General features: G+C 47.2%; 1 protein-coding gene across 4 annotated transcripts in view; it reads left to right on the forward strand.

The window, feature by feature from the left end:
- NUP188 (nucleoporin 188) overlaps positions 1-27,491 on the forward strand; it is a 1,828,090-nt gene that overhangs the window by 1,156,412 nt on the left and 644,187 nt on the right. For all 4 annotated transcript variants that reach the window (XM_069609202.1, XM_069609203.1, XM_069609201.1 and 1 more), the window contains exons 25-27: positions 6,577-6,683; positions 6,806-7,012; positions 7,103-7,272. In XM_069609202.1, coding sequence (XP_069465303.1) covers positions 6,577-6,683; positions 6,806-7,012; positions 7,103-7,272 — 484 coding nt within the window. The remainder of the gene's footprint in view (positions 1-6,576; positions 6,684-6,805; positions 7,013-7,102; positions 7,273-27,491) is intronic.

Genomic DNA, 27,491 nt, shown 5'->3' on the forward strand with positions numbered 1-27,491 from the left:
TTATAAATGGTATGTTTGGTAATCCAAACTTTTCATTATATTTGTCTTTCGAAGAATCGTTAGGATAATTGCTAAAAAAAAAAGATTGACTTATTATTTTTTTTCGTGGTCTTTTCGGTCTCGATCCAAAATTTAATGGCCGTTAGAATTAGATGTTTGTCGTTGCCTTTTAGCAGATGGTTCCAGCGTTCTTTTGTAGTCAACTGTTTTTTTGATATTCTAAAGAAATCCTTGAATAGATTTCTTTTTTCTTGTAGGGCTGGACAAATCATGATGATATGGAACAATGTCTCTTTGGTTCCATTGCTCTGGCAGAAACGACAGTCTGAAGATTTGATTTCTGTCTGTTGGGTGATACTCAGATAGTCTTGGGTTGGTAAGATGTTCAATCAGAACTTTAAGAAGAGATCTCGGGTATGTCGATTTGGAAAACAGGTCAAGTATGGTGGAAGTTCATGAAGGGCTCTTATGTCTATTTCGCATACTTGATGGTGTTTATATTTAGTCTGATCTTTGAGAGTTTTTATCCAGTCGCTCCTTTGTAGTGTTAGCTTTGCGTGTTGTGGCCTGTTCATTGACGTTTCTTTGGTGATGCCTTCAGCTTGCATTTGAGTCTTGACCTTGTTGGTCCATTGTTGGAGAATCGTTGCGTTCGTAGCGTTTTTTTTGCTTTTCAATATTTCTATCGCTGGGATCTTTTCGTGGCTTATTATTTTCCTGTAGAGGTCCATCTGTTTCCATGATATTATGGATTGTAATGATTCCAACGCCAGTTCGAAACGGATCCTTGTCATGGGGAAGTTTTTTGGTAGTGCTAGTGTTTTCATCCAGAATATTGCTTCGTAGAGGTGCCATTTCAGTCCTTGGTTGTTTACCAGGGTTTCGCCAGCGTAGGTCAATATGGGAACAACTTTTTGTTTATAGAAGATGATTGTTGATTTAAAGGAATATGTCCCGAATTTGCAGTGATAGAACCAACCTAGTCTGGCTAGGTATCTGGCTTTGCCTTCGATGTGCATTTTCCACTGTTCCATGGATGACGCATTGACCATTACCCCTAGATATTTGATGGCTTTTGTTGTTTCAATTTCTTTGCTTTCAAGATAGAACTTTGGGGTTTTTCGGTTCTTCTTTGTTTTTTGGGTTGTTAGGTTCATTACTTTGGTTTTGTTTATGTTAATCTGAAGTTCATTGGCTGTCATGTAGGTAGCTACTTTGTCCAGAGTTTTTTGTAGACCCGATGGGGTTTTGTCCATTACTGTGATGTCATCAGTGTATATTAATGATAGAACTGATTCATTATTTAGTTTCGGAGGGTTTGAGAGTGGGTCTTTGATTGAGTTGACAAAGTCGTAGGTGTATAGATTGTAGGGGCAGGCGGCTAAGGGACATCCTTGCTTGATACTGTTGGAGGTATTGATCGGTTGTGTGACTTTACCCTGTTTTGTTAGCCTGACTCGGACTGAGGTATTAGTGTATAGTTGCTTGATTGGGTGAAGAATTGCTGGTGGACAGCCCCATGTTGTTAGTTTGGTTCTGTTTAATGAATCAAATGCCATTTTGAGGTCAATGAAAACCGCATAAACCTGTTGATTTCTTAAAGGCATGGTCTAGTAAAAAATTTTATTTAAAAAATAGGCAACATAAAAAAAATACTAGCATTCTTTTTTAAAACTTCCTATGTAAAATTTGGAGCTATTCAAGCTCAAAATACGCAAAAGCAAGCACATGGGCGCATCCATTTTGTGAAATGGATGCCCTCCTGTGCTGGCTTTTGCTTTTGCGGCACTAATGAAGGAAAAGCCAGCCAGCTGTAGTAAACAAAAGCTACCGCTGGGTGGCTTTCCCTTCATTAGTGCTGTACGCGGAGGACGGGGACCGGAGACCAGAGCAGGAAAGCTGCAGCTGAATCTCGGTAAGTGCTATTTATTTAAAAAAAAAAAAAAGAAGCACTAGCCGTTTTTTTTTTTTCTAAGTTTTCTGGACTGGAGGAGCCCGGAAAACTTAGAAATAAAACCGCAGCTTTAAAAACGTATTTATGTTTGCGATCGCTTTTGAAGCGACCGCAAACATAAATACAACTTTATTGTGTTGGAAAATGCTGCTGCTCAGAGGAGCCTGAGAAACTCGGAAAGAAAAACAGCAGCATTTTCCAAAACAACCGCGTTGTTTCTGCCTAAATCTGCTTTCCCATTTGGGGATCTCGGGCTCCCCACGGGGAGCCCGAGAGCCCCGATTTAGGCAGAAACAACGCACATTTCGCATTTCCCATTTGGGGCTCTCGGCCCCCCGTGGGGAGCCCGACAGCCCCAAATGGGAAATCCGCTGTAGGCAGAAACACTGCGGCATGTAAACACAACCGTGTTGTGTTTCTGCCCGCCTTGGCTTTCACTTTGGGTCTCCGGTGCTCCCCTGGGTGAGCACCGGAGACCCAAAGTGATAGCCACAGCAGGCAGAAACACAACGCGGTTGTGTTGGAAAACGCTGCGGTTTTTCTTTCCGAGTTTCTCAGGCTCCTCCGAGCCGGAGGAGCCTGAGAAATCTGGAAAGAAAAACCGCAGCGTTTTCCAACACAATAACGTTGTATTTATGTTTGCGGTCGCTTCAAAAGCGACCGCAAACATAAATACAACGTTTTTAAAGCTGCGGTTTTATTTCTAAGTTTTCCGGGCTCCTCCAGCCCGGAAAACTTAGAAAAAAAAACCGCAGCTAGTGCTTATTTTTAAAAATAAATAAATAGCACTTACCGAGATTCAGCTGCAGCTTTCCTGCTCTGGTCTCTGGTCCCCGTCCTCCGCGTACAGCACTAATGAAGGGAAAACCACCCAGCGGTAGCTTTTGTTTACTACAGCTGGCTGGCTTTTCCTTCATTAGTGCCGCAAAAGCCAACACAGGAGGGCATCCATTTCACAAAATGGATGCGCCCATGTGCTTGCTTTTGCGAATTCTGAGCTTGAATAGCTCAAAATTTTACATAGGAAGTTTTAAAAAAGAGAATGCTAGTATTTTTTTTTTATGTTGCCTATCTATTTTTTAAATAACATTTTTTACTAGACCATGCCTTTAATGCCGCCTCGTATTTGAGGAGGCTCAGTATTATCAAGTTGACGTTGGTTCCGATTTTGCCTACGAATCCGGTTTGCTTTTTTTCGACTTTCCCGTTGTTTGTTGCCCAATCAGTCCGTTTTTTCATTAGAAAGTTTGCAAAGAGTTTTCCTAACGGGTCGAGTAAGGCTATGGGTCTGTAGTTATGTGGGTTCTTTCTGTCACCAGTTTTGTAGATAGGTCCAGCTATGTGGGATTCATTGGGTTTTTTCAATGATGAGGTGCAGCTGGGAGAAGAGGCTAGCCCAATTTTCCAGTGCAGCCTTCAGGATTGCATTTGATAATCCGCCTGGACCTGGCACTCTTGATGGATTTAGAGTTCTGATGGTTTGAATGATGTCCTCTATTTCCCATTTCAGATTCCATTTTGGGCAGGTGGATTCTTGTTGGATCGCTTCTGCGTGTGCACTGCTGTTATATAAGGTGTTGAAATGTGCAGTCCACGCTTCTGGATCAACTTCATGGATCATGTGTGTTGTTCTGTTGTTTCCGTTTAGAAGTGACCATAATTGCCTTGTATTTTTCCCTTTGATTGCCGCTAGAATAGCTTCAGCGTCAGCTTGTTGCAATAATCCTTTGACTGATTTAAGCGAGTTGGAATAGATCTGTTTTTCTTTTTTTATGGCAATATTTGCTGCTGTTGTATTGTTTTTTTAGTTGACATATTTTTTTCCGAAGCATGTTTTTCTTTTCTTTAATTTCCATATTGAATGCATGTTTACGTGTAACAATGGCATTGGTACTTTCGAAGGATTGGTAGTCTGAGTACCCATTCATAGTTGAGTTTTACATGGTCAGGCATCGAAGATCTTTCAAATTTGGATATTAAGTCGATCGTTTGCTGCTGTTTTATTCTTAGTTTCGTTAGTCCGTTGTTTATTTCGAGTTCTGGAAGGTCCAGGGACGAGTTCTCGATTTGTTCTGTTTGCCATGTTATTGAGATTTGACAGTGATCGCTGTTTGTGCAGAGTTTTCAGTGGTAATTAAGTTATTTATTCCTTCAGAGATGTAAATATAGTCAATAATCGATTTGGAGTTACCACTGGACCATGTTGGGGGCATTTGACCTTGTGTGTTTAACGGTTGTTCTGTAAGGGTTAAATTGCGGATCTCGATCTCTTTGGTTCATTTTCTTGCTCTTGGAGATATTTTCTGGGTGTCTAGACGAATTCCTTCAGAGTTGTGGAGGTGGATGTTTAAATCGCCGGCGACTACAAACTCAATTTGCGCGAAAGAGTTTTCTATTTTATCGTACTCGTCATAGATGGAATCTCTGAATTTATTATCAGTCATTGATATTGCGTTCCAATAGATATTGAAGATTGTTAAGTGTGTTTTATTTGGAGGTTGCTCTGGTTTGGATGGCGGGATCAAAATACAGATGACAATGTATTGGGCCCATGGATGGATATTTTTCTTTTTGACAATTGACCAGTTGGGGTCTATCTTAGTCAGTATTACCATGCCAGATGATGGTCTGCCTTGTTGTGCTTTGATTGCCGGATTCATGAAAGTGGAAAACCCATCGCAGACCAATTCTGTGGATAGCCAAGTCTCTTGGAGGCATATTATAGCTGTTTATTTTTGTTTTATAGGGCCCCCTGAGAGGAGATGTTTGAACCCTCTCGTATTCCATGAAGATAATGTTGTTTCTGTTGTTGAATTTCATTGTGCATTGCCTAAACAACAGGGAGTTCTCAAAGCCTGCAAATCGAAGGCCATGGCTAGTCGTCTGGTAGCCCTTTAATATGGACAGTGGGCACGGCCAAAGGCCATGCTCACTGATCATGGCCCGAAGACCATGCTAGTGGTCTGGAAGCTTTGTAAAATCTAGGGAATAACAAAACCCTTGAAATTTAAAGAAACAAACTTTAGTTGCAAACACGTTAGGGTGAGACCTTGATGCAACAAAACCCTGGAAATTCAGCTAAAGCCACCTTAACTTCACGCCCCCTGTTGCGCAGACTATGACCCCAATGATGACATCACAAATTACATTACACAAGTAACTGGCATTCAGCATGGCCTTCAGCCATGGCCAGTGTGCATGGCCAAATATATTTGAATACATGAATGGGTACTAGTCATGGCCTTCAGTTATCGACAGTGGTCACAACTTTCACCCATGTGCACTGAATATTTTAAAACACTAACAAGCTACCAACCATAGATTTTGGGCTTTACCAGTGGATGCAGCTTTCAACCGTGTCCACTGTATATTATATACACTGAACAGGCACTAGCCATGGACTTTAGCACAATACAGGCCAGTGGCCACAATCTTTGACTGTGCCCACTATATATTCTAACATATAAGTGGGTCACTAGCCATGACCTTATCAGTTTGCAATGCAATGTAATAAGCAATTGTCTTTGGCCGCGCCCACTGTGTATTACACAACACTAATCAGCCACCAGCTATGGCCTTCGACCGTGCCCATTGTATATTATATACACTAACCAGACGCTGGCCATGGTTTTCAACACAATACTAGCCAGTGGCCACAGCCTTTGGCTGTGCCAGCTGTATATTCTGACATATTAATGGGCAATAGCTATGGCCTTGACTACAGCTTTCAACGTTGCCCACTGTATAGTTGAAAACAGTGACAGGCTACTAGGCATGGCTTTTAACCATGCACATTGGTATTTTTGAACGCTAACCGACCACTAGCTATGACCTTTGGTGCTGGCCAGTGACCCCAGCCTTTGTCATGGCCAAGTCCATGGCCTAAATTGTTATTAAGGTAATCAAAGTTTTCATGCGCTAACTTAAAAATTATGTTATGTCTAATTCCATTATTGATGTAATCCGTTATATACAGTGCAAATAGTGTTGTCACCAGTGATGGCATCAGTGATGTGATTTGTAATGTCATCAGTGTTCCCATACAACCAGTAATTAGTGATGTCATCAGTGATGTCATCATTGTGCATAGTCTGCGAAACAGGGGGCGCAAAGTTAAGGTGGCTTTAGCTGAATTTCCAGGGTTTTGTGGCATTAGGTTTTCACCTTAACCTCAATGCAACAAACTTTTTTTCCTTGAATATATGTATAGGTGGTAATCTAATTGGCATTAAGCGGTAAAATGCAAAAGGGCACAAGACTATAAAAAATTAAACCCCATAAACGTCTTTGCTGCCGCAAGCCTATCTGAGACACATCATGCAAGTTAATCACAAACTTGCTAAAAAACAATGTTATAGACACACAAAGTTTCTCTAACGCACTTCACAGAAGGTCATGTGTGCAGAAAAATTAACAAAAAACTGCACTATGGAGAACAGAATTTTCCTTCACTGATAGCCATCGGGACTGATCAGTGCCTCCAAAACCGATGCACTTAGCAAGATAAGTGGAACAAAAAGGCTTCAGTTGCCTCCAAAAGTCAGGAAGTTTCAAAACAGTAGCAAAAGGAAGGGCGGCCCATTCCCCTTTTGTGATGCATCCTCTCTATATTTTCTTTATAGGAGCTCATGGGAATAATCTCATTGCTGTCTTGGCCAAATACATCTACCACAAACATGATCCAGCTCTACCGCGTCTCGCCATCCAGCTGTTGAAACGTCTGGCTACGGTAGGCTGAGGGTCGTTCAATGGGTTTTTTATGCGTTTTCCCTTGTGACTCCAGTTTTGCCAAGGCGCGATTCCTGTTGTACACTGGTCAGATGAATGTGACTTTCTTTTCTTACTCTGCAGGTGGCCCCCATGTCTGTGTACGCCTGCCTTGGAAGTGAGGCTGCTGCCATCCGCGATGCATTCCTCACCCGCATGCAAAGCCGAACCGAGGATATGCGCATTAAGGTCATGATCTTGGAGTTTCTCACAGTTGCAGTGGAAACGCAGCCTGGTCTTATTGAGCTCTTCTTGAACCTGGAAGTGAAGGATATAAATGAAGGGTCAAAGGTAAGAAATTAAGTTTCTGAAGTGCCTTTTAGGGTTGATTTTGTTTACTTTTTCTTTTCTTTTTTTAAAGCATTTGAACTTACTCTACAGGAGTTCATCTTGGGAGAGTGGAGCTGCCTGCAGGTGGTACTGGAACTGATCGACTCTAAGCAGCAGGGACATTACTGGTGTCCGCCTCTGCTTCACCGTGCTGCCATTGCCTTCCTTCATGCCCTGTGGCAAGACCGCAGGGACAGCGCTATGACTGTCCTCCGGATCAAGTGAGTTATGAATTTCACTGTTTGAGGATGTGCAAACCCACACTATGTGATGAGCCAAGTGTAATTTCTCCAGGTTGGGCTCCTGAAGGGAAAGCATGAATGAACAAAGACTTTGCATAAAATCACTGTCAGAAAATATTTTCTTTTCAATGAATTGTATTCTCCCACAGATTCCTTCTCTTGATAGCCTCAGCTGCTTAGACATTTTTTCAACAGGGAGCGTAGTGCCGCACACCATAGTCTCTAGACTCCCTCGTATTCATCTGCGCCACTCCTCAACAACACACATGACGTCGGTTTTCATAACAAAAAGGGATGCACTACTCCCCCTTACCTCAGGGGCAACGTGCTCACCATGGAAGCAAGACGACATGGAGCAACACGGTTCGATCCCCTGGTCCGCGCTTAGAAAGCTATGGGTATTAAGCACGTTATGAATAACATATATCACTCTGGATGTTCTGATCTCATCAGGCTTCCCCTTTCTATCCCTCTCACCACTCCTCTATCCTGGAGTGATCAATTTCTCCTTTTTTCCCATCTAACCCTCTCTTCCCGTCAGGCTAAGCCAATTCCAGTACTTCCACCTACCTTCTCGGTTATCCAACCCATGAAGCGTGTGTCAGTTGAGGCTTTCGCTGCAACTTTCTGACCCCCCCTTCCCTTTTTGGCTGACTCACACCCTGACACTGCCCTTTCCATGCTGCACTCTTATCTGATACCCTCGATGTTCTTGCCCATGTCACGAGGATCCGCTTGAAGTCCAAAGCCAAGTGCAATTCCTGGTACGACTCAGACCTTGTCACCCTCAAACACAAGTTCAGGGTTGCCGAGCGGAAATGACATGCTTCTGTTGCTTCCTCTGACAAACTTGCCTGCCGCCTGCTCCAAAGCAATACCGGCTCTCTGTACGCACCAAGAAGAGAACTCACATCCAATTCCGCAACTCTGCGATATGTATCAATTTGGCCCAACTCTTTAAAAACTTCAAGGAACTTGCCAATCCTGCTGCAGTCTCTACCTCTCCTGTCCCTTCCCAGGCCCTCTGCATGGCTCTGGCTTCTCATTTCATCTCTAAAACTCAGGACATCCTGTGCTCTCTCTCTTCCTCTCCCCCACTCCCATCTACCCCCCCTGCTCTTCCTCTGGCCCCTTTTCGGCCACCTTCCTTCCCTCCTTCTTGGCCTTTCCCCTGTTCTCCCAAGATGAGGTTTCTAGACAAGTCCGATTTATGAAAGTCTCATCAAAACAGGTTCATCCCTGCTCCTCCAAAACCATCAAGGACCACATTGATTCCCTGGCTCCTGCTCTGGCCGACTTATGCAACCACTCCTTTGCCACTGGAGTCTTCCCACCCCCCCTGAAGCACTCCCTTGTGCACCCTCTTCTTAAGAAACTGGCTTTCTCCAAGCTTAATCTTCGCACTGAATCTGTTGGTTGTCTTCATGCCTATCAGTCTGGCTTCAGAGCTGCTAGAAGCACAGAAACTGCTCTCCTGAAAATCCATGAAGACCTGCTCTCAAACCTTGATTCCAACACCCCTTGTGTCTTTATCTTGCTTGATCTCTCTTCTGCCTTTGACACGGTCAACCATGCCATCCTGCTCAATCGTCTCCGTGATAACCTGGGTATCACCGGTCAGGCCCTGGCGTGGCTGACTTCTTTCCTCTCTGATCGACCCTCTCAGGTCCAACTTGGGTCCTTCCTCTCCTCTAACTTTATCTCTACCTGTGGTGTCCCCCAGGGGTCTAACCTTTCTCTCTGGCTGTTCAACCAATACCTGGCACTTCTTGCCTACCGCATTGCCACTCTCTGCCCCAATTTCCAGTGCTATGCGGACGACACTCAGCACATTTTCAGGCTACCTTCGGCCACCTCCTCATCGTCTCTCATCTCTGTCTGTCTGCTATCCAGGAGTGATGTGCTGCCAATGATCTCTGCCTTAATACCAGCAAGACTGAGATTCTCCTCATCGGCACACCCGCTCCCTCTTTTCCTGTCACTCTCTGGCTGGCCTCTCTTGGCCTTCTTCCTGCTCCCACCTGCAAGGCTAAAAACCTTGGTCATCTTCGACTACACACTCTCCTTCTCTCCTCCTTTCTCTGACGTCACTAGGAAGTCTCACGACCAGCTGCACCTCCTTAGAGGTATTCTTCATTTACTCTCCTTCCCCCAGAAGCTCACGGTCTCCAGAGCTCTGGTTCTCTCTAGGCTAGACTACTGCAACAGCCTCCTTCTAAATCTGCCTGCTTCTACTGTTGCCCTTTGCAACTGATCCAGAACAGGACTACAAGTCTTGTCCTTGGCCTTAAGCCCAGGGATTGTATCTCTCCAGGACTGAAATCTCTGCACTGGCTCCCAGTGGCTGCAGGGATTAAGTTCAAAACCCTCTGCATTATCCTCAAGGCCTTCTGGGGCCTCAATACCTTCAACTCTCTCTTCCAAAATATCTTCCTTCTCGAGCTCTTCGCTCATCCGCCTCCAACTCCCTCAGGGTCAGTCGCTTCTCCAAGCAACGAGTTGGTGGTAGATCTCTTTCCTCGGGTGGGTCCTATTCTGGAACAGCCTCCCTGAAACATGAGGAGAACCATATCCGGTTCCGCAAGCACCTCAAAACCTTCATCTTCGCTTCTGCTTTCTCTCCTCCTTTCCCCTGCTGAATTTCTGGCTGAAACTGTACTGGTTACCTGGCCACCCTCTGATCTCGGGCCCAGGTCCCCTCCCCCGCCAGTTACACACCTGCACTGCCTCCCTGGAAAACCCCGCACTTGGGAACTGTTTTCTGTATCCCTACAGTCCCCCACCAACACTTGACACCTCCTGATGTCTGCACTTACCCCTGCACTTGCCACCAGTTGGCCCTACTTCTCTTATTGTTATTTATTCTATTACCTCATGTACTGCACTGTCCCCATCCCACTCTGCACTTTTCCTCTTCCCCTTTCTCTGCACTTGCGCGATCTGAATGACACTCGGCCTAGCAGGATCTCTCGTCTTCCCTCTGTTCCCCCTCCCTTGCCGTGTCGTGCCTTGTAACACTTGTGTATAGGCGCATTATAAATATATCATATCATACCTCAGATTCTTTTTTTCACACGCTCAGCAAGCTACTCGGAACACGCTTGTATATTTGACTCATTAGAAATCTTGTTACATCAGTATGTCAGGGCCTAAGCCGTCCGCTATCAAGGACTGCCAGGACTCCAAAATGTCCCTCACTGATCCACACACTATATGTGCCTGGTGTCTCGGTGTCGCATATGATACAGAGCAATGTGGTTTTTGTCTGCCCATGAATCTGAAGGCTGAGAAGGAACGTTTGGCAAAGCTAACATTCGGCAGACACCTGTCGAAATCGGTCTCAAAATCCTCGGAGAATAACACTGGGGCCTACTGCCAAGAAGCATTAGGAGGGAAGGTGCCACAAAAGATCTAAAAACGCTTGCACTCGCGTAGTGACTCCCACCCTTCATTGTCACACAAAAAGGACGACTTTTGCGATTCCGACTCGTCATATGATAAGGGTAAATCGTACCCTTCACGAATGTGAAGGGGGCATTGAGAGAGGAATGGGAAAACTTTAAAAGACAGGTGATGAAAGTCTTTGGAAGGCCTCGGCTGGTGCGGCTCTGGCCTCGACACTGCAGGCGGGTCAGGCTCCGACCACGCCCGGTTCGTTGGGCACAAAGGGAGCCAAGGGAGGTTGAGAAGCCAACTCCAGCACCGATACATCTGCAACTTCACAGGACGCGAAACAACTCGACTGTCAAAGGTTCTGCAAGATTGAAGTTGCGCACCGGAATCGAGAGCCGACTTCTTCGATGCGGTCAATGTTTGATGAGGAGGACAACCCCTTTCGGGATGGAGCTGCTGGGGGCAGCAACCCTGGATCTGTTGCCCAATTTCATGGGGGAACAGGCGGGGGTTGCTAGAACAGTCAGAAGGCCTCCACAGTGTGAGCGGACTAGACACGTCCCTGGACATCGAGTTCTAGCAGTCAAGCCCCTACACACACAAGGTGGCCGAGAATGTCTTCATGGCACTCTAGCTTGGCGCTCTAACAAAGCCAGTATTGCAGTACGAACTAACCAACATCCTCAACTGAAGGGCGCAGGCTGAATGCACTTTACTGTTCAATGCCGCCATAGCAGACCCAGTCATGCGACTGTGCCAACACCTGTATTCGCTGGCGGTCAACAAGTTGCTGGCAAAGAAATATAAGCTGGCAAGAGGTGATCTTCCATTCTTAACGTCCTACCTGAACCCCGAAAGAATGGTGGTGCAGGTCGCAACGGTTACATTAAGACCCTCGACATTGAACCTTCCCACAGATAGGGAGTCGAAGAAGGTTGACGCTTTGGCAAAGAAAATAAAAAAGAGTTAATCTTGGGGAGAATGGCGTTGAAAGCCATTAATGCCTCTTGTGCCTTTGCGAAATGTTCACGTATCATGTGTGGTAAGATGGATTTCAGTGGATTGCTTTTCTCCAGCAGATTCATCATGATAGATATCCATCATCCGGCTCTGCTGTTCGGAAACTTTTGGACAGGTGGCGTAGTGGACCGCGAATTGGCTGTCGGTCCTTCTCGTCTGACTCTCGATTGTCAGCTCTGGAAGTGACATCAGGCATCGCATATATAGCACGTCACTACGCTGCATGCTTCTTTTACTTTTTTCTGCGTACTTGCATGCTGCATCGGGTACACAACTTAAATTTACTCTGTTCTTTTTGTACTGTTGTACGTTTTTCTTCAAAAACCTCGACACAATGTTGTCTCACAGGGTTTCCGGCTTCAGGAGATGCTGCGATTGCGATGCCAAAATGGCTATGACTGACCTTCAGAGCCGAGACTGATGAGCCCACTCCTGACAAGGTGAAGGAACGACATTGCAAGAAAACCAAGAAATTGTCCCATTCCAGAAGCCTTTCCTCAGCGTCGTCTTCTTCGTGAAAGAAGAAGCGGCACCAATGCTATTGGCGCAAGTCCAGCTCGTCGTCAGAAAGAGGTAAGACATCACCGGGCCGACCACTCGGGAAGAGTGGGAAAGTTTTAAAATGTCAATTTGGAAATGTGCAAGAGGCAAGCTACTGTAGCTACGGCTCCGGCCCCCGACAGCAACCTTTGGAGCAAAAGCTGCGCTTGGTGCTCCCAACCCCAAGTCAGCCACTCCGTTGACATAGTTGGTGTCGAAAACACCTTCGGGCTTTACGCCTCCCAGGCATACGTCGCCGGTGGGCCGTAAGGCTGAGGCCCATGATGCCCATCGCTTATCAGAGCGTCCCTCAGTGCCAAAAGAACCTTCTTCATCGAAAGCTTTGGCTTAGAAACCTATTCTCAAGCCCTCGGCGCAGAAAGTCGGCAATGGTTCATTTGTGCTGCTGTCGAGATCGGGTTCCTTCGATTCGATACATTCCATATTTGGCATCGATGACCCAGAGGACTCCGTCGACCCCATCTACACAGGAGCCGGCGGTGTCGATTTCTCCAACGGCCATGCCGATTGATTGGCTCTAGCTCAGGGTCTAATGACACCAGTGGTCTGCATACTTCTCCAGACCTTGATTTACAGCAAAACCAGCCCTATACCCACGCTAATATTAGGATCAGGGATATGGTTTACAGGTTGGTGGACACCCTGGGGTGGAAGGCGTCCACTACCCCTCTTCAGGGGTATGAGCATACCAACATTTTGAACGAGAGTCCTACAGTCGAGCATAACATGCCTTTCAACCCAGCCATTGCTGACCCTTTGGCCTCCTTATGGCAGCACCTTTGACCCACCTGTGAATGCCAATTTTACAGGGAAGTATAGGCCGGCAAGAGACGACCCTTCTTTCCTTGCCACACACCTTTCCCCGGAAGGGTTGGTTATACAGGCTCCTACTATTTCCACCAGACCTGCAGCATCCACCTCTAATCTGCCTACGGACAGACAGGGGAAGAAATCTGATGCATCGGCCAGAAAGGTGTTCACCTCTGGTAGCATGATGCTCAAGGCCACTAACCTAGCATGTGGATTCGCTAAGTACTCTTTTGGCTTATGGAAGGCTGTAGAATATGCTGCTCAATACGTCCCTAAAGGTGTCACGCGCGACAGCTGTTTACAGCTGGCAGAGGATGGGAAGGAGGTAGCCAAGTAGTCATTACAAATGGGCATGGATGTAGCAGATTGTTGGCAGAGCAATGGGTTCAGCAGTTGTAATGAGACACCAAACCTATCTAAAACTTGTGGCTTCTCTCCAAATGTTCAAAACAGGTTGCTGGACATGCCTTTTGAAGGTGACATGATTTTCGGGCAGAAAGTAGACGAATCCTTAGAGAAATTCAAGGAATCAAAGTTGGCTGCTAAATCATTGGGCCTAGTGGCGCAGCTGGCCAAAACTGTCTTCAGCTTCGCCTCCAGGGGCAGAGGCTATAGACATTATGTGCCCTTTGGCAGGAGGGTGCAGCTCCCGCAAGCCATGCAAGGGCAGAGGCTCTTCTTGTGTCCCGGAAGGGGCAGAGGGGCCTCTATAGGCCAACAAGCAGCGGCAGGATTACCCGTGCCCTCGTAAACCGCTTTTATTTCCCCTGCACCGGTTGGTGGACGGTAGGGTGGACGGTTGGCAGGGTATTGGTCCCGTGACAGGAAATAACTTCTGATGCCTCGGCCCTGCAGTTGATTCTACGGGGTTATCTGCCTTTTCTAAAAAGGCCTCCAGACAGACATCCACCTCCCCCAATCCAACCGGGACAGGAGCTCTAGGAAGTCCTGAGGGCCCTGTTGTCAAAGGGTGTCGTGGAAGGGGTACCTCCCGATCAGTGAGGGTCGAGTTGATATTCCCAGTACTTCCTAGTGCCCAAGCAATGAGGAGGTCTCCGTCCCATCCTGGACCTCAGGGCCTTGAACAAGTTGAGAGAGATTCTCCACGCCCTTGAAATACAGGACTGGCTGGTGTCAATAGACCTACAGGACGCTTATTTCCATGTGCTGGTACATGAAAAACACTGGAGTTTCTTTCGGTTCTTCATATGCGACAAGCACTATTAGTTCAAAGTGCTTCCCTTTTGGGTTGACCTCGGCACCAAGTCTTCACCAAGCTCATGGCGGTAGTTGCAGCTCGTCTCAGGAGAACCTGAGTCCATGTATTTCCGGATCCAGACGACTGGCTGATCCGATGGAAGTCAGCAGGGCAGGTCTCATCTCATCTGGAGGACATCTGCCTACTACTGCACAGGCTGGGTTTCTCCCTCAACTTGAAAAAGTCCCATTTGACACAATTTCTGCGGCTCCAGTTCATGGAAGCAGTCCTAGACACCCGGGAAGGGAAGGCTTTTTCTCCCAAGAAGAGAGCCAGCAACATAATCCAGATGGTGCACTTGTTTCAGAAACACGCCACTCTTCCAGTTGCTCCTGAGGGGGCAGTCGTCTCAGTATCTGGAAGCTCTCACGGATCGCATTTCCGTGTACAACCAAGTAGTATGCAAACTCAGCTGGTGGAACACGCGCAGCAATCTATTGGCGGGGGAACCCTTCTGGTTTCCTTTGCCCCAGACCTGAGTGGTGATAGATGCGTCCCTGAAGGGTTGGGGCGCCCACTGCGAGGATTTGCAGGTGAGGGTCTTCTGGTCTCCATCAGAAGCCAAGTGACATATTAACAGGCTGGAGTTGATCAGGTTATCCCTGCGGGCCTTTGCCCCGTCTCTCAGAGGGAAGCTTGTCCTCGTCCTGACAGACAACACAGTGACCATGCACTACCTAAACAAGCAGGGTGCTGTGTACTCACGCCCACTCTGTGCAGAGGCAATTGAGCTGTGGTTCTGGTTGCGAGAGAACATAATCTCGGTCTTGGCAGTTTATCTGACAAAGAGGAAAAGCCTGGTTATAATTATTAGTATTATAATTGTTCATTTATAGCACGCTTAATACCAACAAGTGGTGTCTAAGTGCGGGATCGGGATTCAAACCTGTGTTGGGCTGCGTTGACTTACTTCCGAGACAAACGCATTGCCCTTGTGCTATCCTTCCTCTGCTTCTCTCGCCCAAGCTGTGCTGAGGGTCCCTGACCATTTCTGAGCAGACGGACCTGGCTCCCAGGTACTGCGGTGAGGGAGTACAAGTGCTGATCTTCCTCTCAAGTGCTACGGGTCCCAGACCCTGGTCTCAGTTACCCCTGGGTTCACTCTCCTGCCAAATAAGGGTACTCAACATTCTTGTTCTCACAGTTGTCTCTCAGACTTTGCTTTCACCACAGCCTTGGTTTACTCTCCTGTCAAGGTCTCCAAGAGTCACTTGTACACGCAAGCTTCGTATTCCTCTTTATTGCTGTTCGGGGTGCATTTCCCTGGTGTGGGTCCCAGACCCCCTTCACTTGGTTACTCACATTTCTCTTTTTTTGACTTCTCTTCAACCCACATCATTGGTATACTCCCCTGTCAAGGTCCGAGTATCACTTATATGCATAGTTTGTATTCCTATTTATTACTGTTCGGGATATGCTTTCCCAATATGGGTCCCTGACACCCTTCACTTGGTTACTCTGTCCCGTGAAGATTCTTTGGGTGATTCACTTCGGGCCTCATGCACCCTCTGGGGCGCCTCAACCGTTGGATCAGCCACCCTAGTACCTGCAGGGTCTTAGCCGTCACCCTCCGGTTGTTAGCGGGTCTCCCTGTATCTTCGGTAGCTTGTCTGTATCACTGGGTCTTCTTCGTGTTTCCGCTGCACTCCTGCGCCCTGATCTGGCTTCTGCTTCGCGGGACTTCCATGAGTGCACCTCTCCCCCGGAGACAGTCTTCTTATCTGCTCTGCTGGTCTGCACGTAGCTTGCCAAGCTCTTGGCCCATGCTGAGCCGAAAACAAAGACGCCATTGTTCTCGCCCCTCGCCGATTTTGAATGAAAGCTGACCAATAGGATCATTCAAAAGACTAAAGTATGTGTATTTGTTCGTGTCAGTGATCTTCGTTACTCCTGGCCTCTTCCTTGTCTCATTACTTCTTACTTGAGTATATACTGCAAAAGCACATGGGGGCATTAGGTTGTGTGGAATTGAGTTTTTTTTTTTTTCTTTTACAGAGGGTGGGAGGGTCAAAGGGGTACCGCGTGTCCCAGAATCTTCACTACCCTCAATAGGGTCCTCTCTCCCCAAGAGATTCTTCCGCTGACTACCACCACCATGGAGACTATTGGGTAGCGTCCTCACCTCCCTGGCCTAATGGGAAGGGGCTTCCCTCTTAAAGCAGTGACGATACCTTGGGATTCATCACAGGTCCCTGATTGGACCACTGCTGGCTGTTTGAATGGTGCAGATCCTTACCATTGGTGGGCTCGGACTTGCTTCCAGCCAGGATTTTCGATTAGAGGACTCCTGCAGCCATTTCTTCAGATCAACGTTGGAGCCAAGTATCCTGTGTAGAAGAGCAGTTGACTGAAGATCTGTGGACAACTCGCGAAGAGGCCTGGAGACCTTCCCTGCATTTTGCCTGGTGAAGCCCTGCTGGACTACCTGATCTACGATGGCCCTCTGTGATGCTTCAAACCTTTGACTGATGGGAACAACCATTCTCGAGGCCTTCTTGAGAATCCAGCAGACCTGAGCCCTCGCAATCATCCCTCGACCATTCGACCAGCTTTCCATTGTCAAACTTCGACAGAAGCGTTGCTGTTGTATTTTTGTCCAGATCTTTGGCCGTTGCCAGCTCGTGCCACAAGTCACCTTACTGCAAGTTTCATCTTCCCAGCATCAAGGGATCCTATCCTGGGAGGTCATCTTCGACCATGACTGGAGACACACCTGCTGTTGCCCGTGTGCAGTGACTGTCCCTGGAACCAGCTTTCCCCAGCTGGTAGTGTCCTGAAGAGGCCTGCCTCGGTTATGTGATCTTATCTACCACAATTACAGAGTGGTAAATTTAATCGCTGAGAAAACACAGAAAAACACCCCATTTTTTCCACCCTTTTAAAGCCACCCCAACCTGACCCATTTTAACCCCTTACACCACTACCCTTTATATATTTAATCTTTTCTGTGTTTTTGTCTGCTCTGCTATGTACCACTCTGTTTTGTTTACAATAAAATGACTGGCTACCGCCTGCATCGGTGCCTGTTGCATTTCTTCCTCATAAAGGGGTGCACACAGCTCCTGGATCCGACTAGAATCCTCTCTGCACCCGCATCTCCTGGGCATCTTCTACTGGAGCCAATGGCTGGAAAACCTACCTCCAGCGACTCCCTTGGGAAAATCAGAGTCAGGGGGGTGAATACCCTGTGTCCCCTATAATAAACCTTAGAATAGAATTTGGATTATTCCATTCCATCGCTTTTCAAACATTTGTTCTAAAAGCTATTCTAAAGGAAAGGAAAATAATTGTACTTACCTGTAATACTGATGAGGTCTTCTGTTTTTCACCACCACAAGAACTCTTCCTACATCTGTCCCCTCTCCTAGAAGAAGCTTTATGACTTTGGGCACAAGGCCCCATTCGACATAGGGATTGGACTTGCAACGTTAGGGCAGTATTCTTGTGAACTGGTTTTCCTTACTGCATCACTACTTACCTACATTGTGTTGCATAAGTTAATGCATGCATTTCTACAAACCTAAGGTGACTGTATATATGTTGGATAGCTGAGTGTTGTATGATAATACTATTTGCTTGTTTCATTTTTCGAATGTTCCTGTAATAGAGTATTTTGTACTTAACTAAGTGGAAGTATTGTGTGCTTCTCTGTGTGGACTCATTGTGGGCCCCTGGCCACACTCGCACACTCCTGACACTAAGCCTTGATCACTCTCCACGCTTACCTTGATTGGGTTTTGTTAGGGAGAATTTTCATGTATGTGCTAATTCCCTTCAACCTTAGAGACCCCCCAGCTCTTTTACTGGACTTAGGACTTTTTAATGTAAACCCTGGAGTGAGTGAGACCTTTTTCTCACTCATGTGTTTTTACATGATTTGGATTTTGTGTTTGTTAGGGAGAATTCTCTGTTTAGGCTGAATTTCCTAACCTAGTGAGTCCCCCAGCAGCTTTGCTGGATTTTTGGGGTTTATTTTTTTCTCCTGCCAAGAGTGAGACTCTTTTACCCTCACTCTTGGGCATGATTTGAGTGTGTTTCTTTGAATCTAGATGTGCTTAATGGGCTATGGGGTCTTTTACCCCATAGGGCTTCATGTGTTTTTGTGATGTGTGTTACACAGCACCCTCAGTGCAGTAACACAGGGGTGTCATAGTGACCCCCAGTATAGACTCCATACCCTGGGACTGACTGTCTCCCAGGGCATGTAAAGTCACCATTAACTTTACTAGTCTCAAATTCTGAACAGAACCAGTATAAACCATCATATTGTGGACATACTGGCTGGGACAATTCAATTGCCCCGGGGTCTGTTAGTCGAGGGGGCACGTCTCCGTCCCACCTGATCGAGTTTTGGCTGGTGGCAGTGGATACTACTTTTTATATTGAACCGCGAATATTTTCCTATGGGATTTCCCATTGTTTTAGGCTACTATCTTTATGTAATTATTTACGGTAGCCTCGAACATACTGCCGGTTTATTTATTATTAATTCTCCGGTTGGTATTTTTTGCCAAAACTTGATTCTAAAATGGCGTTTGTGTTCTCTTCTGTGACTCCAACCCAAGTCGAGCCCTTTGTTCCACTTTTTGGCGGGCTTCTCCACAGAAGCCCTCCAAAGTGGTGCCACTCTGTCTGGGGTACTTAGGAGGAGTGGAGGGGGATTTAGGCACCCTGGACTGAGTTGCCTAGACAACTCAAGTCGCACTCCGTCCTGATTGGCCCAAGTGGTGAGCCGGCCGGCTCACCACTTAGCATGTTTGAGTGACAGCTAGGCTGAGTGAATGGAGGTTTTCTGCATAAAAGCAGGGCTTTGGGGACTGGAACTTTAGAAGTCGCCACAGGACCTAAGAATCCGACGAGGGAGAAGCTGAGCCGACCTGCCACGACGACACCACTGGTGGAGCCCTGCTGGACCGTCTCACCACTTTTCCCAACGACAGAGGAGATCTCCTGCCGGAGAGTCTTCTCCCTTTGACTGGTGGGGATAACCAGTTTCACCGTCTTTTCGCCTTCCCGACGTACCTCGTGGCCGCCTTGCCTGTGCCAAGCACCCCGGCAACCGGGATACCACGTTTTACCGCGAATGAAAAGGTACCACCTTTAACCGGAAAACTCCGCGGCTGGTTTCTTCCCTGGCAGTGCAACGACCTTCATCTTTCCTCCAAGTTGAGATCTTCTCTTCCCCTGGACGACGACGCAACTTGCACCCACTGCCAGGAACAACTGCCACCGCTGGAGGATCCTTCTCACTTAATGTACCGTGTCCCGCCTGGCTTCCCTTTCCATCGACTGTACGGGGTAGATTTAGCCCCCGGCTTTCAAACCTGGGTTAGCCTGGGACACCCTGGCTTAACTTTTCTGAGCCCTTCTAAACTCTTTTGGAACTCTCTGCAAGACTTTCTAAGCCTAGTGTAACTGTGTGATCTTGGGCGCATTTGTGCTCTGCTCTCTCTAAGAGTGGGCCCAGCCTTTGGTCTTTGGCTCACCAGTGACTTTTGCTCTTCTGCCTTAATAACAAGTGTTCCTAAATCTTAGAGTGGTGTACCTTTCCATATTCTGTCTTTTTCCCCTCCCTGTTTCACAAACTTATTGGAGTGCCATCTAGCTAAGCGCTCACCTCTGTATGAAAATAAGTGGTGTTTTACTAAGACTTATCTGATAAGGAATAAGGGGTGTATATATTATAATAGTAACTGTGTTTAGAGTGTTTTTACAATAAGAGTGCTGGAGTGTTTCAAACAGTGTGTTTTTAAATAATTATATACTTTGATACCAAAGCTCTGGTCAGTGTTTGCTTGTATTATTGTGTCTGAGTGCCTATTGTGTATACTTTGCATACTGCCTAATTCTTCTTGAGGGAAGTCTGACTGCTCAGCCACAGCTACCAAGTAAATCTGGGTGGTACAGACTGCTACCAAGTGGGTTTACTGCTAACACCTGTAGTCCTAAATCTTTTGCAGTGTTCCCTAAGGGAACTGCACAGGTTTCTGCCTAACAGTGTTTTCACTGTTTTTGGAGTCTGACAAACTCCATAGGCATATGCTTTTTGTATGGTGACACACAGCACCTTCAGTGCAGTGTCGCAGAGAAATCCTTTTAGATTTCTCATAAGGTTTAACTACCTTTTCTTGTGTGAACTACTGTTCCCAAGAATAGTAAAGTGAAATTGACTTTACTTAACATCTTATGTGGAGTGCTGGGGGGTTACCTAATAGCCCCTTATACTACTCTTGCATGTAACATTTTTATGTTACCCTCACTACTTTAAATGGCTGGTGGCAGTAGTTTACTTTTGACTACCATTGTGCTTTTCTACCAAAGGGTGAACCCTCACTCAGCTGGAGTACAGCACCCATGGGTGACCATGTTTGTCAAAATGGCCCCTGCCTTCTTTTTTTGCTATTTTCTGTTTGTGAGGTCTTTGTTGCATTTTATTCTGTGCGTTGAGACAGATTGGAGCCCTTTGTTTGTCTTGCCTTTGGCGGCTTCAGCCCTGAAGCCCGCCCCTGGATCCAGTGTGTCTGGAAGGACAGGATGTGAGGGAGGATTTCAAAACTCCCCTGGCCGTTGTCTCTAGGAATGCCTGAATGCAACCAGTCCTGATTGGCTGGCTGTCCTTTTAGGACAGCCACACTGCTGTGTGATTGACAGCCTATGCTGTGCATGAATGGGAGAAACCTGCTTAAAAGGCGAGGGTTTAAGGACTACAGGCAGAGTCGACCACTGGGAGAAACACCTGACGAAGAAACCGTGAGCATATCTTGCTGCAACCTCCTGGACCTTTGAATTGCCCGGTGAAGCCCTGCTGCTGCGCTGAACTCCTTTTTCACTTCGACAGAGAAGCTCCGGGCAGAACAACTTCTCCCCTTGGGTTAGTGGGACCAACTAACCCCGAGACAAACTCCACTGACCACCATCCCCGACTTGGAATCTCTCTCCATTGCTTTGGGAGTCCAATGCCAGGGGTCGAGTGTCCGTAGTTGAGTGGAACATCTGCCGCTGAACGAATCTGACTAGACTCTCCAGGAGACGCCTACGGACCCTCCAGAAGCAGGAACTCCAGATCCAGAGTGCAGGACAGAGGGAGCAAAGAGTCCTACCATCGCCCAAGATCTGCAACCGTGCTGTTTGCTAATCGCTGAAGCTGCGAAGTGCAGCTGAACCGACAAGAGCCCGTAGCTGCTGACGACGTGCATCAGATCCATAGACTGTGTCCCAAATGACTTTGGCTGTCGTGGCTCCCTGAAGGCTCTTCTAGTCCATTGACTTTGATGCTGTTTGTCCCTCATAGGTGGTAGCTCGTTGTATATGGTTACTGCTGGGAAAGGCGTATCTAGATTTCATTGGAAGATTTAGTTGTCCTCACATGTACTGAGAAACTCCCTAACCTTTTCCTTCCCTAACCTTTCCTTTCTGCAACCTCAGAATCTACAAAGTATAATGGTCAGATATATAAATGCCATTTAATGTCCTTGTGATTGAAGTCACGTCAGGGTTTAGGAATTGTGTAAGAAGTATATCCAAAGATTATCCATTCACTTGTTTTGATTAAAGTCTATTTACATTGTTAAAGCGAATTGCCTTTTTAAAGAATGCTTATTTTAGAATGGATGTTAATTAAATAAATAACTATTTTTCTGATGTTTGTTAATCTGCTTAGAATCACATGCTGTGCATAGTCCGACATCCAGTGGTCACTGCGGAGTATTGCATTTTGTTTTCGTAGTCGAAAAGGGGACGTCAACAAGGCGTGTCTGTAACACTATCCCTATAGTGACGTGCATTGTACCCACAATCCCTCACGCATCGTTGTGCCTCAGATTGTTTTTTTCCGCCCAGATATTGGTCGCCTTAACGCAGAGCTCCTCGAGAGAAATTGCAAAAACATTTACTCGACCCTTTGGTCGTTATTTATTATCATACATTGCATTAGATCCCTCCTTCGACGTCCAAGCTGCAAAGCTGTTTCACCGCCGATTAGGAACTTTGACGGCAGTGACTTAGACAGAGGAGATCTTTCGGCGCTGCCGAACACGTGGCCTGGCCTCGCCGGCCTAAGACAGTAGGGAGAGTGGGGTCGTGGGACATTTCTTCTATTTCTAAGAATGCTTTTCTCTCCCCCCCCCCCTTTCCTTCGGGGTCGTTGTCACTCATATCTGTATCCTCAGCTATGGAAAGGATTCCGTTTAGATTTTGCCCAAGCTGTAAGGGCAAATTCACATGGAAAGACAAGCACAAGCGGTGTAACCGTTGCTTACCCCTCAACCAAAACGAGGAAGGCTGTGCGGCCTGTAAACTGCTTCATCCGAAAACTTTAAAGGACCGCAGGGTCAAGAGGTGGGCAGCCTATGCTATGTCTAGAGCCGATTCCTCACCCGCCACCGAGTGTGACGAGGATAGTGATAACCCGACCTCTGTTTCGGAAGTTGTAGACCTCTCTAGGGAGCGTAACCGCTCCTCAGCGTCTGTCCCCGGCCCCGACAAGTTCGGCTCACGCCCTACTTATGGGGATGAACACCCCGGCGACACTGACGAACACAGAAGGCATAAACATAAGCACACAACCCACGGCACTTCGTCGAAGATGAAGAAAGCCATAGCGCCAACGGAGACGCCGGACCCACTGGCGTCCTCCACCGACCGTAAGGGTTGCAAGCCCTCCCCGCCACCGCAGACGCGACTAGCGGCTGGGCTACCTGCAGCAAAGGGCGCTACCACCAAAACGCCAGGCGACGCGCCTCGTAAGAGTGCTATCATCGCAGAAAAAGACTCTGCACCGCCCAGCACGACGCCAGACGAACCCTCGACGGAGAAATTAATCGTCGAGAACTTGGCGCGTATAGTTTGACTCTCTGTTTCTCTCTTGCTAAGAGAGAACTACCCTTCAAGCCGAGAGCACATTCTACTTGTGGCACTGGGGCTTCCATAGCATTCATTGCAAATGTCCCTCTTGAGTCCATTTGCAAAGAGGCGACCTGGAGTTCTGTACACACCTTTACAAAACACTACTGTCTAGATGCCCACTCTAGATCTGATTGCCAGGTGGGACAAGCAGTATTAAGACATCTTTTCTCTACTGTTCCTTCTCATAACCCACCGCCAACTCCGGGTACTGCTCGCTAGTCTATGCACAGCATGTGATTCTAAGCAGATTAACAAACATCAGAAGACAATGCATTACTTACCGTAAAAGCATTTCTGATGGTTGTATCTGCTTAGATTCACATGCGCCCACCCTTCCTCCCCGCCCGGATGGAAGGAACATAGACATCTTTCTACATCTCTCTCTCTTTTCTGTACTCACTCACATATAGAAGGCTCCCTCAGGGCAGAAAAAATACAGAGGGACCTCGACGCGTGAGGGCTTGTGCGTACACTGCACGTCCCTATAGGGATAGTGTTACAGACACGCCTTGTCGACGTCCCCTTTTCGACTACGAAAAACAAAATGCAATACTCCATGTCGGACTATACACAGGATGTGAATCTAAGCAGATACAACCATCAGAATTGCTTTTACGGTAAGTAATGCATTGTCATAACTGCCAGAAAGTGGGTTAGGACTGTCTGGTCCCAATGGTGTCAGTGTGTATGAATGGTATGCATGAGTTGTGCCACCAGTGGTCATGATTGAACCGCTGGGCTGGGCTGGGCTGGGCTGGGCTGGGCTGGGCTGGGCTGGGCTGGTCCGTCCGTCCGTCCGTCCGTCCGTCCCCCCCGATCTTTGATTGGCTAGTGGGAGTTTTGACACTCTTACCTGTCTTTTTGGATAAGAAGAGGACCCCTGCGCCTATTCTGGGGAGATCCTGGAAGAAACCGAAGGAGCCAAGTATCCTGTCCAGCTGCAAGACTTGCAAGGAAACAGTGGGCCCGCTGAAAGAAGGCCTGGCAACCAAATTCTGCTGCTTTCCTGGAAGAGCCCTGTCGAATAGGTGATCTTCAGAAGTCCTGCGAATGAGCTTTGACCCTTGGGGTGGAGAGAACCTCCATTCTCGACGTCTGCTCTCAGTCCCGTAAAAAAGAGCCTTCAAAAGGCCCCTGGACCACCCAATGGCTAACCAGCTCAGAATTTAGGCTACCGTGCTTCAGATGTCGCTGTTCCGAGTTGAGGCCTGGAACTTGGGGATCGCCAGCTTGTGCTACAAGACTCACTTCTGCTGAATTTCGTTGTTCCAGCAATAAGGGAATCCGAGATGGGAGGTGGAGTCTGACCGCGGCAAGTGTCTCCCCAACAATCCCCCTCCATCGCCGTGCAACGGTGGCAGTCGTACGAAACAACTTTCCTGCATCCAGTCCTGTGCTGAGAGGGGTTCTGCATTCTCCAACCTTAAGACCTTGCACCAGCATTTGTTGCTGACCGGAGAAGTGCCCGAACCTGCAACCCCTGGGCATCGAGAGCTGAAGCTGATGGCAGGAAAAGCAACCTTGGGCACTTTTTAGACCTGCCAAGTCCTAAGAAGATTTGAAATACGGGGGTGAGTTGTAACAATACTTACCTGAACCCCTATTACCTGTGCTCCTTTTAAAATTTTGGTAACTTTTTAAACTTTTGCAACAGTTTGGCTTTGTCATTGCTTGCTCGGATGCACTCTGAACGTTGGGGACACTTTTCTTAGTTAGAATAACATGTCCTCTACCACTTGGAACTCTTCATTGGACCCCAGAAGCCCTACATTAATTATTCCTATCTCACAAAACTGTGTGGAACTTCAGTGAAGCTTTGGGCACAAGGCCCCATACATATTCAATGGGATGGACTTCTAAAGGTAGTGTGGTATCTCTGTGGACCTCTAGTGCTGCACACTAATACTTACCTTCTTTCCCATGGGTTTGTTATGTATTTTGCCCTACTCCAGTGATTGTATATGTGTAACTTTTATTTAGTGTTGTGTGACATTACATGCTAGTAGTAATGTTTCATAGTGCAATAAGGCCATAAATAAATAAGTATTTTTATAACTGATTTTTTAAGTGTGTTCCCTGACTTTTCACTGTTTCTGCTCATTGGGGAACCCTTGCAAGCTCACCACCTCTTGAGACTTACCCTAGACCACTCATCCACCTACCTTGAACTGGTTTGGCTACAGCTCCCAGAGTTGTCCCTGTCACTAGACTTGGTTGGCCTTCTATACATCCGTGCACCAGGCCAGAGAATAGAAAATCAATCCCAACTACCACCACCTCTACCACTACTCCAGTCTGCCATTACTCCTGCTATACCTCTATTACCCACACTCTCCTTCCCTCACACAAACACTCGACAGACCCCCTCCTTAACAATAGCCTCTGCACCACTAGTCTATCGGATGTCCTCCACCGCTTTCTTTCCTCACCCAACTAACACACACACACACACCGCTGTCGCTCCCTCGCTCTCTCTCTTAAACACCCCACCCCCCTGCCAGGATTTGCTACTTGCCCTGTTCAATCACCTGACTTACAGGGATGGGACAGGAAAAGCTCTGGGAGGGCTGATAAGCCTACCCCTTTTCTTCTCCAATATGGGCCATAATGAAGCCCAGTTCTCATGGGCCCTTAAGTAATAAAATACCTGGTGGTTTAGTGGATTCCTAAACCTTCCCATGGGGCTTTATTTAATATGAAAACGTCCATGGTGGCCTAGTGGGGTCTTTATTATACTTTGATGAATCTGTTGTCATCACTCCTTTCCCAGGAGGTAGCCTCTCCTGATGTGAACAGACGACGGCGGCCGCTACCTGATCCTGAGGCAGCTATTTGAGGCAGGATCTCAAGGGGGGAGGCAACCCTCAGAGGGAAATGAGACATTGTCGGGTGACACATGGTATCCCTCTTTCCCTTTTAGTGATATCCCCTTCATTCCACATGTTTTGATAGCATATTGTAATAATCCCCCTCAGCAACTCACAAAGCCTGTTGGCAGTATCCTTCAACATTCTGTAACCAACTTAATGACAAGCACTGACAGGAGGAAGAGGGAACAAAAATGAAGATTGCTCGACTAAAGCAAAACTAACAGTGTAGTAGTTGGAGAAATCTGATTGGCTCTGAGCAACTCCCTTTCTCAGCATGGGAGTTAAAAAAATGGAACAGCTGAACACACAGAGATCCAACCGGCTAACCTGGGCTGGGTAAGCCAAGCTGTCAAGTGGACAGGTAAGCACAGACACATGAGGGAACCATGGAGGGAAAGGAGGAAGTGAGCAAAGCTGAACAGCTGAGCGGAGAGCAGGAAAGGCGGTGTCTGTTTTGGCGACGCACTCGCGGAGGCACCGGAGATGCCGGCGTGGGACGCGAAGCAGAGAGGAAGCTTTGTGCCAGCAAGGGAAGCTGGGCGACATGCAGAAGGTCATCCTTTGCAGAACTGTGCCGCCCGTACCGAAGAGGGAGAGAGAGCGGGCACGAATCGGGACCCTAACGGGGCTCTGAGAAGCTACTGAAGCCATTTAAACACTGGTGAGCCCGTAATAGAAGTCTGGAGCAACGGGTGGGAGTGGCAGAAGGCAATCCCAAGCACAAGTGGGAGGCGAATCCCTACGGCTTGCAACGTGGCTAATCTTCATAGTCCCAGTACTTGGGGTAGGGGATGGGGGAAATAAAAGTACCCAAATGAAAAGGGGAACTTGGGTAAGCTATATACCCCCTTGGTCCCAAAGCTGTTCACTGTTGTGTTGAAAGTCCTAGCACGAGAGTACACCAGGCAAGCTAGAGAATTGAAGCAAAACCGAAAGGAAGCCCTTCTTGAAAGGTACTGTACAAAAGACCTGGCAGGGGAGTATACCAGGTGTTGTGGGGATCTGGAACCCGCACCCAAGTTGACTTTTTAAAAATGTAATCCAAAGGAAGATTCATACCCTTACGATTTTGAAATGCATTGCATGATTAGAAAACCTGGGGAAGGGAGGTGTTTCCCTGGGAGTGAATTGCAACACCAAGAGGAGGGAGTTATCCTCTTGTGCTACAGAAACTTGGTTTTTCTTTTTGAACTTTTTTGCTTTGGTGGAGAGAAACCTGGGGAAGAGAGCCATCCCCTGGAACTGTGAACACTATCCATTGGAGATTTCTGTCGGATGTATACCTTTTTGTTGAATTTGAATATTTATGCACTTTTCAAGCCAAAGACATTATCCTTAGCACCTTTATAGTTATTTTCAGTGTGAGAGGGCTAGGATAGGAT

This window comes from Ambystoma mexicanum, chromosome 8, assembly GCF_040938575.1.
Source record: "Ambystoma mexicanum isolate Mex_15411 chromosome 8, UKY_AmexF1_1, whole genome shotgun sequence".
NCBI classification, from domain to species: Eukaryota; Metazoa; Chordata; class Amphibia; order Caudata; family Ambystomatidae; genus Ambystoma; species Ambystoma mexicanum.